The sequence below is a fragment of the Nannospalax galili genome, unplaced genomic scaffold (genome assembly GCF_000622305.1).
Source record: "Nannospalax galili isolate Female #2095 unplaced genomic scaffold, S.galili_v1.0 scaffold664, whole genome shotgun sequence".
Classification (NCBI taxonomy): Eukaryota; Metazoa; Chordata; class Mammalia; order Rodentia; family Spalacidae; genus Nannospalax; species Nannospalax galili.
The window spans coordinates 3,763,489-3,777,088 of NW_008354274.1; the positions used below are offsets into that span (position 1 = coordinate 3,763,489).

Sequence of the window (13,600 nt, forward strand, 5' to 3'; positions counted from 1 at the left end):
AGAGAGAGAGAGAGAGAGAGAGAGAGAGAGAGAGAGAGAGAAATATTGCCAAGAGTTGTCTCAGTGCGTTCTAGCTCCTGTCACACCACTGTAGAGTCAGGGCTCATGAACAACCAACACGTCTTCCTCAGGGTTCCCAAGCCAAGCAGTTCCAGTCACAGTGCTGGTAGATGTGCACCTGAGGAGGGTTGTTTTTTTTCTGCTTGGCATCAGCTCCTGAGGGTGGTTTATAAGGCCTGTTGTCCATCACACCCACTCTCTCCCTGACTGTCCATGCCCTTTCCAGCACCATCATGTTGGGGATTAGGGCTTCACAGAAACCCCCAGTTCGCAGAGGAGGTCCTTCCCTCAGACTGTAGTAATTGTCTTCCTTTCCCTCCCTCTCCCCTTTTTCCCCATCCCCTCTTCTCCTCTTCCTCCCTTCTTCCCCTCCTCTTTCCTTCTTTGCCTTCTTTCCCTCTCCCTGCTCCCTAACCCTTGCTCCTTCCTCTTCCCCCCCTCTTTCTCATTCTTCTCCTCCTCTCCCGCCTCCTCTTCCTCCTTCCAGGGTCACATGTAACCCTTGCTGACCTTGAATTTGTTATGTAGCCAAGGATGATCTTGAACTCCTGATCCTCCTGCCTCTGCCTCCCACGTGCTAGGATTACAGATGTGCACCAACATGCCTGACTGATGCAGTGCTGGAGAAGGAACCCAGGGCTTCACCTGTACTAGGCCAGCACTTTACCAACAGAGCTACACCACACGCCCTCAGTTTTTCTCACTTTGAACCTGGGCCTGGCCATGTCTGCAGACACATGAACATGCTCTGTTTCTGCACCAGGTGTTTCTCACCAGGAACCTCCCAAGTACTGTGTGGAGAAAGATCTATGATAGACATACTTTTGGTTTTTGAATGAGTGAGTGATGGATAGATAACAAAACATCAAATTGAGGATTCACATTATCCATCAGAAACCCACTGGGGAAGTTGAGGCAGCCAGCTGGAGTTCCATTGAACTTTCTCTCTGTGCCTGGGCTTCCCATGGCTGGACTTCCGGCTTCTCTTTCCCACTGCGGACACTTTCTGTCACGGATAAACAATGGTAACCTCTGCTGGGAATGGTTCACCTTCTAGCTGTTCTCAGGGACACGGTGTTGTTACTCTTGGGCTGGTTTGCTCTTCTCTTCCCTCTTTGTGACAGAGCTGCAGGGGTGGAGCAGCCCATCCCTAGACAAGGGGCCTCAGAGGACACTTATGAGGCAAACATGCTTGGGTCTGAAGTGTGGAGGTAGAGCCCGCCTCTCAATGAGCTCAAACAGCACATGACAGTTTACCAGTATAATGTGCATGACACACTGTGACCTGGTGTGCAGCCCCTCATCTAGGGCCCCAAAGATGTCATGGTACTGACCCTGACTTCTTAGAGCTGGTCTATGGTGGCCACAGTGTCTGGGGGCGCTCCCCCCACCCCAAGTGTGTGCTGCAGGCTCTGGAGCTGGGAGAAGGCAGACATTAGGGCTGTGAGATGCTGGGTCAAGAGAGAAGGAACTAGAAGCAGAGATGCCTTGGTGTCTTGGAAAAGGTCATTAAAATGTCTCCTGCCTCTGTGGACTGCCTCCTGGCCTGGCCTGGTTCCTTAAAAGTAGATATTCTTAGGCCAGGGTTTCTGACAGAGCTCACTTGAAAGTGAGAGGCAGTGGCCTGCCACATCCAAAGATGGCTTTCAAAGACTTGGACTTGTTTCTCTCAGCAGATGCTGCTTCAGAAAGTGTCGATCGATACATACGCTCAGCTTCTCCTTGAAGCACCAAGAACTTCGCTGTGAAGTCCCAGAGGTTCACGGAAATGCCGCTGCCCTCAGAGTTCAGTGTGCTGCAGAGCTCGAGCTTTAATTTTTTATGAGCTTTCCTTGGAAGAAAGGCTGGAATTGAATGGAGAGAACCTCCCTAGGGGGACAGGCAGGAGGGAGAACCAGCAACCTGGGGAGCCGATGGGGCTGTGAGTTGGGATGAGGTTGCCCAAATGCTTCGAGCTGTAGAGACTCTTGGTAGTGCTCATGGGGCGCTGTGGCAGAGGTCCCTTCAACCTGAGGTCCATGTGTCACCCATCCCTGCGTGTCTCAATCCCCGTGTCCCTGCATCCTGCATCCCTCAGTTCTTGTGTCCCTGAGCCCCTTGGTATGTAGGGCCATTTAGTGGGCCTGGCTTCGGTGTCCTAACTGGACATTATATCTCTGCCCTTCTCATGCTAAGTTGCACCTTGCTTGTCTGTAGGTCTCTGTCCCCTCCATGGAACCTGTCCTTGGGGCATGCTCACCCACCTCTGTGCCACTTCCCATTTTTATGCAGGACCCAGTACCTCTGGACCCTCACTTTCCTTCTACCAGCCTGCTTTCTGTTGCCTCTGTTCAGCAGGCATCTGAATAGGGCTGGCGTACCTCTCTCTTCCTCTTGAGCTTCCATGAGGTTTCTCTCTGACTGTACTTCATCTCTGTTTCTGACTTTGTTCCTTGTCCTCACTGCCTGCTGGGCAAGGACTTTGACTCTGAACGCTGAAGACAGCTCCCATTGTCCCCCATCCCCTGACTGTCATGAGCATTTTGCCTGCCTTGTAGGACGTCCCATTTCTTCTACCCTTTCTTGCTGGGTATCGAAACACTCCTTTCTTCATTGCCAGTGAGGCAGCCAATGCCTCAGCTCCAGTTCACTGCTTCCTGTTCTGCTCTGCTCTGTTCTACCCTTGTCTGCCATGTCAGCTGGCACCTTTGTTAGTCTGCGGCAGGTGCCAGAGAAGGGTGCAGGGCCCGGTGCACTGCCTGGCTCAACCTAGGGCCTCCTGCCTAATTGCTTCCACATGTCACCTGAATTGGGACTGTGGTATTTGCTGCACCTACCTGCTGTATGGGGTCTCCTGTAGGAAGACCATGCATTCCTCTGACATCTTGGCTTGCCCTCCACAATGGATGAATTGTGTTTTGCTATAAAGAGAGAGTATGAGGACTAGGGAGATGACTCACTGAGTAAAGCACCTGCTGTCTAATCACAGGACCTGAATTCAGATCCCAGAACCCATGTAAAAGCTGGGCACAGTGATATACCCCTATAACCCCAGCCTTGGGAAACAGACAAGCGAATCCCAGGGCCTCACTGGCCAGCTAGCCTAGTAGAAACAGTGAGCCTTAGGTTCAGTGAGAGACCCTGTTGAAAAAAAAAAAAAAAGTAAGGTGGAGCATGATTAGGACCTGGTCTCAGCCCTGATTTGAAGCCCTGACTACACCCAGCCTGATGGGTCTTGAAAAGACTTGTCTCTTCTTTTGTGGGCTGTGCCACGGTCTGCAGTCCTGTCTGCTGTTCTGGAATCTTCTGTAGGGCCATGTGTTCTTCTGAGATCTTGTATTGTGCCTCTTCTTCCACAAATGAACACATGTGTGTACAGTTACTCAACACAAGAAGAGTGAAGAAGGCCTGGGGCTGGGGCTGCAGCTTAATGGTCCGGTGTTTGCCTAGCATGCCTGAGGTCCTGGGTTTGATATCCATCACTCCTGGGAGGAGAAGGGAAGGATGATCCAGGGGACGGGGGGAAGAGAAATGGGGGGAGAGATTTCTTTAAAATCTAATGTTTAACGCTGGGCCTTCCTACACTGTTAAAGACCCTGTCCTCTCCTGTGGAGCCCTGGGCACACAGACTGTAGTTGTGCTTTCACATATTGACTTGGGTGAGGGCTAAGGTTGGGCCACCTCTTATCTGTGTCCTTACCTCCCTTAGGTAACCAGGCCCAGCTGCAGTATGGAGGTTGGTAGCTGGCTCAGACAAGAGTCTGATTTCCTAGGGTTTGGTCCTGCTGCCTGGTTCTGTTAAATTGAGCCTTGATCCCCCAAGAGTCCCTTCAAGGTGGCCATTATGGCATGGCCTTTGGTGTGTTTACATCTGCTTTGTGTGGGCAGGGCCCTGGGCAGCTGGAAGTCCCCAAATTCCAGCTTGGGTTTGGCAGTCTTCTGCAAGGCTTCTCTGAACCCTTGTGCTAAGGATAGCTTCTCAGAGGGGCCCTGGACTCCTCAGTCCTACCCTGGATCATGCCGAGCCCTGTCATCTGAACGGTGACACTTCTGTCTTTGTGGGCCTCATTCTTACACAGCAGAGCGAATGCTGCCATTCTTCCAATTAAATTACCCACTTTGGAGCAGTGATTTAAGGCGCTTGTGAACCTCCCCACCTGAATTCAATGATTCAAGAGTCGATTTCACAGTCCTTGATTATTAAATTGGTCTATGAATAGTTTTAAATTGAACTGGAACTCAGAATAGCCCCTGCGTACGCCTGCTTCCCAAGAATATTTGCACTTGCTGTATGTTTTTGGTTGTGGCACACCTAAAGATGCAGGTAGCAGGTGGCTGACGCTCAGTGGGTTAAAAGACAGCTCCAGCCTTCCTGAGACAAAGTGGCTGATATGATTCCAGCACCCTTGATATTACAAAGTTGACTGTGGTACTGTGTTCACGCAGGGTGCCCAGAGGAGGGTTCCCTGCCACACACAAGCAGTGCAAGTCCCTTTTAAAGTTTCATGAATGTTTGACTTAAATTCACTTTCAAATTATACACCAGTTATTTAAGTGAATTTACTAAGTTATAATTTACAAAACTCTGTGTTCATTCAGATGTGAAATAGATGTATCTGCGGTAGCAACCACCTCTAACAAAAGCACTCCCTGACACCCTTGTGAATTCAGGTTTTCTTGAAATTGTGTAATCAAAGCCAACAAAAATAATTGGGTGTTCGAATGATCTGGGGCTACTCATGTCCCTTGAAGGCCCTACGCCCAATTTGTCCATTTTCAAAGTAGCCTGGGGGAGAGATGACTCAGCTATTAAGAGCACTGGCTGCTCTTGCAGAAGACCCAGATTCAGTTCTCAGCACCCACTTGACAGCTAACAACTGTCCCTAACTCCAGACCCAGGTGATTGATGCCCTCTCCTGGCCTCCATGGACATTGCACGCACGCACACACACACACACACACACACACACACACACACACAGAGGCAAAATTCATATACATAAAACTAAATAAAAATAAATAAAAGTAGCCTCAGTGTTCTGGCTACAGTCACTTTGTAAGAGTTTTATAGATGTCATCTGACAACAGAATTCTGATACCTTGCTTATATGTTAAGAGTGTGTGTGTGTGTGTGTGCACACACACAGCATATGCATAGCAAACATATGGAGGTCAGAGGACAACCTCCTCTTGGTCCTCAGGCATCATCTACCTTTAGCTTGAGACATGGTCTCTCATTGGCCTGGGACTTGACCATGTCTGCCAGGCCTGCTGCCCAGTGAGTTTATAGGCCTGTCTCCACCTCCTATCTCACCATCATTGGGAGTACAGGCATGTGCTGCTGTGCCCAGCTTTTTGCATGGATTCTGGAGGTCAGAACTCAGGTCCTCATGTTTATGAGGCACACACTTTGCCAGCTGAACCGTCTCCCCAGTCCCCATGTTTAGTTTTTGAGGATTATTTAGGATTCCTTTTGGAATGAGTTTCCTACTTCTGACAGCACAAACACCCTGTTCCAGCTGTCGGTTCATCAAGCAGCTGGTATTGCACCATCTTCATTGCTGGGGTTGGTTCTACCCCAACCACACCCTTTGTCTGAGCTGTTTCTCTTGGCCATGGCCTTGTCTTCCTCAGGTATGTTTGTAAGGGTGGGCTGGAGCTCAGGGCCCATGGGGTGAGGGGAAAGCATTCGAGCACTGATAGATTCTTGCCATGGTGTTCCTGGGTAATGCCTTCCACGTGCTGAGCTGTCCTGTGAAAGACCAACAAGCACAGAAGCTGCATTAGGCAGTGACAGGAGATAGTAGCATTGAGAAGTAGCAAGGGTCCCTTCCTGGTTCTATACCAGGATATTTGAGGTCAACCTGAAGTGGTGGGCAGCCCTCAGAGACCTGGTTCTCTGAAGTCTGAAGAGATAGCTGATCAAGGACTATGGGAGATTTCTCTTGATGTAGGGGAAAAGTGACCAAGGTTGAGAGCCACAGAGACACAAGAGAAGAAAGGGAATACTGAAAAAGGAAGTTAGGCCTAGTGACACAGCCTGGGTTCTCTGGAGGTTGAAGCAGGGGATTCCAAGTTCAAATTCAACCTGGAAAACTTAATAAGATCATATCTTAAAATTGAAAGATAGATGGTTAGGGATATAGCTCAGTGGTAGAGCACTTAGAATCCTGCAATAAGGGACTGGGGATGCGACTCAGTGGTAGAGCACCTGCCTAGAATCCCCCAGTGTGAGGCTAGGATCTGGGAGCATGGCTCGGTGACAGAGGTCTTGCTTAGCACTCATGGGGCCCTAAGTTCAGCCCTTTGTCTCCAAAAACCCATTCATACATAATGGAGAGCAGAGATGGTCAGGTGCCAGCACCAGAGGATGTCCTGGCATCTTTCCTCATTCCACAAGCCCAGGGCCTAGTGTGTGGCTGGGCTTCTTCTTCAGAAAGTCTTCAGGCCCAGCGCCTGCCGCGGGGGCCTTGCTTTGCTCCCCCCCATGCTTCACATCTGTGCCGACTGTGACTCACATGGGAAGTGCTTGCGCTGGCAATTTAGCTCATTCAGAAGTGCCGTCCTGAAGTGCCTTGCTACTGACAATCTTTCCCATTGTGTGTGGAGTCGCGTCTCCCTCCCCCTTGCACCATGTTCTGGGATCACCCTGGGTGTCTATTTGAAATCCAGAACCTCCTGAAAGGCACTAAGTAGCTATTCAGGAACGAGGAAACGGCAGCGAGGTAGATGCACGTGCAGCTCTATTTTAGGATGTCTCCTCGAGGCTCGTGCTGGGAGGTGTGCATCCCTAACCCTGGTGAGGAGGTGGTCAGGCCAGACCTCATGACTCTGCCCTCTTGCCTTCCCTGCAGTGCCCGGGGACTGGAGAAGGTCCAGCAGCAGCTCCAGGATGAAGTCCGGCAGGTCAGTGCACAGCTGCTGGAGGAGAGGAAGAAGCGGGAGATGCACGAGGCCCAGGCCCGAAGACTCCAAAAGCGCAACCAGCTGCTGACCAAGGTACAGCTCACTCAAGGACAGCTGGGTTCTGCTCTTCCCACGCCTGGCCTTCTCTGGCTCTCCACCTTTGTCCAGACCTCTGAAGCTGTGTGCCTCTCTCACTCATGGTCCACACTGTATTTTCTCTTGCTGTGTCCACAGTTGCCCTTACCACAGGGTAGGCACAGGGCTGGTCCTTACCCTGCTGCAGGCTGTATTGGGATGGTTTGGTCAGGCTGTACACTTGATCCAGATTTGAGAAAGAGTGATTCGGTGCCTGGAGTGGTGGCACACACCTGTAATCTGAGAACCTGGGAGGCTGGGACAGGGAGGGAAATGGGAAGTTCAAAGCCAGCCTGGCCTCTATGGACAGGCCATCTCAAAACAACAAGACCAGTCTTCCAAAAACTGTCCCTGGGTGTCCTGACCTCCAGGTCTGGTGTAGTGTCAAAGGGGACCTTTTCCTATAACCGTTGTTTCTCCTCAGTGGCAGGAGGCCTTTGTCCTTTGTGGCGAGCACAGCAGAGGAACCTGGAGTGGGTTTTATCCTGCAGTGGTATGAGGTAGCAACTTGTCTGCGGGTGCATAGGGTGAGTGCTGTGGTTCCCAGATTAGTGGTGGGCTTGTGCTGGTGCCCAGATCTCTTTCAGCATCTGTCAGAAAGGCCTTCTGATGAGTTACATGATACACTGAGGCCTTTGGGTATGAGAGGTTCCTAGTGTTATTGAAAGTGTAACATGGACTCTTGAGTTTTCATAGCTCGAGGAAGGAAAAGCCAAATCTGTCCCCAGGTTCTCTCCAGATGAGGGTGGGTGTAGTAGACCCAGCCTTACAGTGTGGATGTGGAACCAGGGAAGATGATGTACCCCTGAGCTGACCAGCTCTGTCTGTGCTGTTTGCTGTCTGATGGAAACCAGGCTTTTTTGTCCCTGGCACCTCCTGGTTAGGAAGCTGTTGTAAAATGAGTCATTTTTCTCTCACTTCCCACTGCAATTTCCCAGCTGCCTCTGAAAGCCCTTTCCCTGCCTCTCTCTGTCTCTTACTGGGAGACCTTGCAGGCTGCTGAGATTGCTCAGTGGTTAAAGGTACTTGCTGACAAGTCTGATGATCTGAGTTTGAGTCCTGGGACCCATGTGGTAGAAGGGGAGAAGTGACTTCTACAAGTTGTCCCTTAACTTTTGCACAGCATGGTACATGTAGACAGACAGACAGACAGATACAAGACTTCACATTTTTCTTGGCTTCACGCAGGGCTTCCTAGTACTGGAAGGGGTTGAGTCCCCTCTCCAGGCTCCAGAGGCCCTACAGGTGGCTCACAAAGAAAGCTGGCCAGATTTTCAGCCTGCAGCAGCTCAGCTTCAGCACTTGGCCTGTCAGCATGGCTACTCTGCCAGGCCATCCTCCTTTCCTGCCCAATGCCTGTCACTGGTATCCATGTGAAGGCCATGTGATGGGTATATGTGGTCATGGCCCTCAGGCTTGACAGTGCAGTTGGAAAGAGGCAGAGCACTCAGCCGTAAGCTCTCACCAGCTGTGACAAAGACAAACAGTGCGGCTCACAGTGACATGGGAGGTGCTGTCAGAGGTGAGGCTTAAGCAAAGACCTGGAGGATTTACTGTTTACCGGAGCGTGTGAGCAGAGCTGGCCCTTTCCATACAGAGCCATGGTTGGGGAAAATAGGTGGTCAGCTGCCTGATGTCAGCATGCAGGTGCATGGAGGCAGGAGGTGGCAGATGCCCTGGTCCACCGGCTCATGGAGCAGCATACCACAGTGGTGTAGGGGTGTGTCTGTGGGGTGGGAAGACAGGCTGCTGTTGGGAGTCAGGTAAGGGAGTGAGGCTATGTTATCTGGGAGAGACCTGCTCAGTGGAGATCTTAAGTGAACGATGTGCTTGTGTCCCATGACCTGGAAGCCTGCAGACTTCTTGTTGAACAAAGAGAGGGAGGTTAGGGCTGGGGCTTGACCACTCTCTGTGATCTCAGAATCATTTTTCAGTCTTCAAAAAAGCTGGCTCAACGAATGGTCTTGAGGCCTTTCATGTGCCCTACAGAGCCTACTACTGGGCTCAGGGTACCAGGCTTCTTGAAGCATTGTACAAATTCAGTAGGAAAGACCTTCTCCCTCCCAGGGAGGCTCTGTGTAGTACAGGCCAGGAGACCAAGCTGCCTGTGCTGTGTGCTGGCCAGGAAGGAGACTGTGTCAGTACATGCTCTTCTCCTGCTTCCTGTCCCCCCGCCCTAGCCAGTGCGGTAGAGGTGCACCCAATGCCTGGGTCTTCCCACTTTGACAAGCCCTCTGACTTGTTAGAGAAATTGTTGTTTCTTTTCTTTTCTTTCTTTCTTTCTTTTTTTTTTTTTTTTTTTGGAGATAGGTCTCCCGTGCCAGCCCCTCTGGCTTTTTAGAAAAATTGTTTTTTTTTTTTTTTTCTTTCTTTCTTTCTTTTTTTTTTTTTTTCTTTTGGAGATAGGTCTCCCTGTAGCCCCAGCTGACCTGAAACTCACTATGTGGACCAGGCTGGCCTCAGTCTTAAAGACTGCCTCTACCTCCCAATAGCTGGGATTAAAAGCATGTGCCACCACACCCCTTTTGTTCTGTTTTTAAAAGCTTCTGGGAATTGAGGGGACAAGAAAGCTCAGTGGGTAAAGCTAGCAACTTGAATTTGATCTCCAGAACCCACATGGTGGAAGGAGAGAAAAGACTTTACGAGGTTGTCCTTCGATTTCCACATGTGCATGCATGTGTGCACATAATAATAAAAGTTTAAATTCTCAATTATTTTCATGATCATTTATCTTTTTTCTAAAATATTTTTTATTTATTGTATGTGTGTTTGGGTTTGTGTACATTACTGCAGTGTTCACAGAGGCCAGAAGAGGGTGTAGGATCCCCTGGAGCTGGAGTTATAAAGGTGGCCATGAGCTGTCTGGCATAGGTTCCAGGAACTGAACTTAGGTCCTATGGAAGAGCAGTGTATATTCTTAATTGCTGAACCATCTCTCCAGCCCATAAATAAAATAAAATGAAATAAAATTTCAAAGCTCTTAGGATGTCTGGGCTTTCAGTTACGCCTGTGGAGTTCCATGCTTGCCTGGCCACCTGTTCCTAGTTCTAGGCATACAGCCTGGACATCTTGTGTGAGTCACTTGACCTGTTAATACTTGATCAGGGATGGGAAGTATAGAAGCTGTGGTTTGAAAGCTCAGATATCTTCTGTGCTGGAATAGTGGGAATGGAACTTGAAGAGCTAGAATCCCTTGGGTGGGCTGGGCAGCTCCAGCCATTCTGTCTTGTAAGAGCCATCGGCTTTCTAATGTCTGATGGCGGGGGGAGGTATTTACACCCACATGGTTCAGTATATTCTTGGGAGGGGGTGTTTCTCCCTGTGACTGTTTGTGGCCTCTGCTGTTTCATCAGAGCTCTGTGAACTTGGTGACTGTTCTGGCTTCATTTCAGGTTTAGGACTTAGGTGACAATGGGCATTGCTTCCAATAGTGCTGAGGTAGTATGGACCCCTGTTGCTGTGGAGGCTGAGCTCCTGTGGTGTCCCTGCAGATCCCCTGACTCCAAGAGGCTTATGCCTGGCATCCTTCCCCACCTGGTGTTCTCAAGTCAGGAAATTTCTACTTTTCTCTGCAGATAGAAAACCGATGGGTCTCTGGTCCAAATTGGCCTCACCCTGACCCATACTAGGCTCCCAGCCTCACTTTGAGTGAGTAGGAAAGTAGTTATTGATTACCTGATACTGACTGATTATCTATACTCACTGTCCCTCAGAAGAGGGTTGGATGGGTCAGTAACCATGGCCTTCCCAGCTCTGGGCTGGGGATGCAGGGATTTGACTTACTGGTAGGCTGGCGTGATGAAACTGTTCATTAGGCTGCTCTGGGGAGGCCCCCAGAACTTTGCCACATAATGGCTTGGGCAATGCGATTTCCTCTGCTGGTATCTACCTCCTAAGTGCCTGGCCTGGCCATCTTGGACTGCATTGTGACTTGCCTGTTGTGAAGCAGTGCCCCTTTTTCTGTGTCCCCTGTGGAGGCTTCCCCTGGTCCTTCCTTGGGTGCTTTCAATTGCTCATGCCTACCCGACCTTGCCCCCCAGGATCTCTACCCTGCCTCCATAAGGGGAGAACTCGGGTCCCAGCCAACTACCCCCCAGCCCTGGACCCAGCTATGGTGCTCAGCCTCAGTGTCCTGTCTGAGGGGCTTCTTTGCCTGCTTGACATTTCAATTTACAGTGCTTGGAATGCGCAATTTCATCTTGAGACCTTTATTAAGCAGCTCCAGTCTAAGGAGTTAATTGTTACTGATAGCTAAGAGTATAATTACCTTGGTAAAATATCATGACTATTTTAAGCAATTGAAAATTGGCTTCTGGAACTGGGTGAACACAAACCATTTTCCTATTTGAGGTACGCTATTTCCAGCACGCCCTAATATTCTACAACATGGTTGCAGAATCATTTATAGAATGTAAGCATAAAAGCTAACTTTTAGCTAGATTTCGATTTTCTTGTTGTACAAGAAACCCCTCCTTCTTCCCTTCTTGGTCCCTCAAGATACCCAGGGGAGCAGTCATTGGGGACACAGGACCTAGAGAGTAGACCTGGAGAGGTATAGCTTTTTGGGCCCTGAGTGGTGAATGTCAGCTTTTTGGTGGCCAGTGAAGCCCATCATCTGGTTGTTGTGGTGACATCCTGCCTCAGGACGCTTAAGTGTGGGATTACTTTAATACTTTGGAGTTTTACCAGGCCCGTACTTGTGTTTTATGTGCATGATTTTTTTTTTTGCACACATGTGTGCAAATGTGGCTTCATGTTATTATGGGTACACATGTTTATGTGTACATGTGGGGGCCAGTGGTCAGTCTTGGGTGTTATTCTTCAGCACTTGTGTGGAGGTGCGTGGACAACTTTTGACTGTTGGTTCTCCTCACCCTGTGATTCCAGGAATCAAACAAAGGTCATCAGACTTAGCAGCAAACACCTTATCCAGTGATCTATCTTGCTGGCCCTTGTCTTTTGAAACACAGTCTCTCACTGGCCTAGAGTTCACCAAGTAGGCTTGACTGGCTAGGTGGCAAGCCTCAGGGATCCACCTGTCTCCTCCTCCCCAAATCTGAGGTTACATACACAAACCATTGTCCCTGGCTTTTTGACATGGGCTCTGGGGTTTGAACCTAAGCGCCTCATTGCTTGCAAGGCAAGCACTTTCCCAACTGAGCCATCTGCCCAGCCCAGGCCTAGATTCCCTACTCTGGGCTGTGTCTTGGATCTGCTTTGCCTGTGTTACTGTGAGCAAGCTGCACAGATTAAATGTCTTGCGAGATGAGGGCAGTCTGGCCTTCGTGCTTACTGGAAGCCTGTGAGATGTCCCTTTCCATGCTCTCTTCTATGAAATGTCCTCTGAGTTAGGGCTATTTTCAGACTTCAGTGAGATTCCTACAGTCTTAAAGCCTCTGCCATGGGGGTGGGGTGTGGGGGGGTCAGGAGGTGGGCAGCACTGTGCCCTGACGCTCTATCCATGCAGAGGAGTTGTGATGTGATATCCATTCCCAGAGGCCACAGCAGGTTTGTCCACAGTGCCTGCTGGGTTCTGGATCTGCTCTGTGGAAAGGGTACCCTATGTCCCTAAGGGTACCCTAAGACCCATCCACTCCTAACCTGCAGGAGTGGTAACCCGTATCTCCTTGTGCGTGGTAGGGTAGGAGTCAGGAAAAGGGAAAGGGGAGGCAGGCCACCCATGAGAGCTGGAGGCCACAGACTAGTTGTAGGTTCCTGTGGCCCTGGAAGGACTGTGGGCAGGAAGTGGGTGCTGTGTACGATGGTCAGTGTCCCCAGTGAAGGCCTAGAAGAGGTGTGGTGCTGGGGGAGGGCTCATGCAGCATACCTTGCTGAATGTCCTGGTCAAATTCTGATATATTATGTATTTATACAACATTGGCTCCCCTCCCCTTCCTTCTCCTTCCCTTCCCTCCCCTCTTCTCCCCTCCCCTCTCCTTCCCTCCCTTCCCCTCTTCTCCCCTTCCTCCTTCTGTTCCCTCCCCTTCCTCCTTCTGTTCCCTCCCTGTTGCCTTTCATCTCTCTTCCCTTTCTGATACATAGTCTCACTATGTAGCCCTGGTTGGGCCAGAAGTTGCTCTGTAGACCAGGCTAGCTTTGAACTCACAGAGGCCAGCTGCCTCAGCTTTCCAAGTGCTGGGACGAAAGGTGTGTGCCACCATGGCTGGCTGGCAGTTTTCATTTTGGAGACCTTGTTAACAGGTGCAGCCTCTCCTCTGCCCCAGCACTGCCAGGTTACCATCCAGGCAGTTGAGTGGGCCTATGCAAAGCTGCCTGGGCTACAGGGCTCTACGCCCAGTGGCGCCTGTGCTCCTGTAGTTGCGCACAACAAGGCTGTGGGTGTGGAGTCAGTTATGCCCTCTCTGTCCAGAGGCCTCTGTGCTGCCCTCACACTTTTTCCTTCATGACACATGCTTCTTGTGAACATTCTGGGTGCAGAGGTGCTGTGAACTGGACTCTGTTGGCTGGTTCCTTGTGGAAGAAACAGAACAGCACTGTGAGAGGAGCTGCCTGCCCTGCC

At 50.3% G+C, this 13,600-nt stretch overlaps 1 protein-coding gene across 4 annotated transcripts in view; it reads left to right on the forward strand.

Moving 5' to 3' along the window:
• The window catches only part of Mad1l1 (mitotic arrest deficient 1 like 1), a 368,748-nt gene that overhangs the window by 150,879 nt on the left and 204,269 nt on the right, over positions 1-13,600 (forward strand). For all 4 annotated transcript variants that reach the window (XM_029555183.1, XM_008851411.3, XM_029555181.1 and 1 more), the window contains one exon: positions 6,894-7,038. In XM_029555183.1, the coding sequence (XP_029411043.1) occupies positions 6,894-7,038 (145 nt within the window). The remainder of the gene's footprint in view (positions 1-6,893; positions 7,039-13,600) is intronic.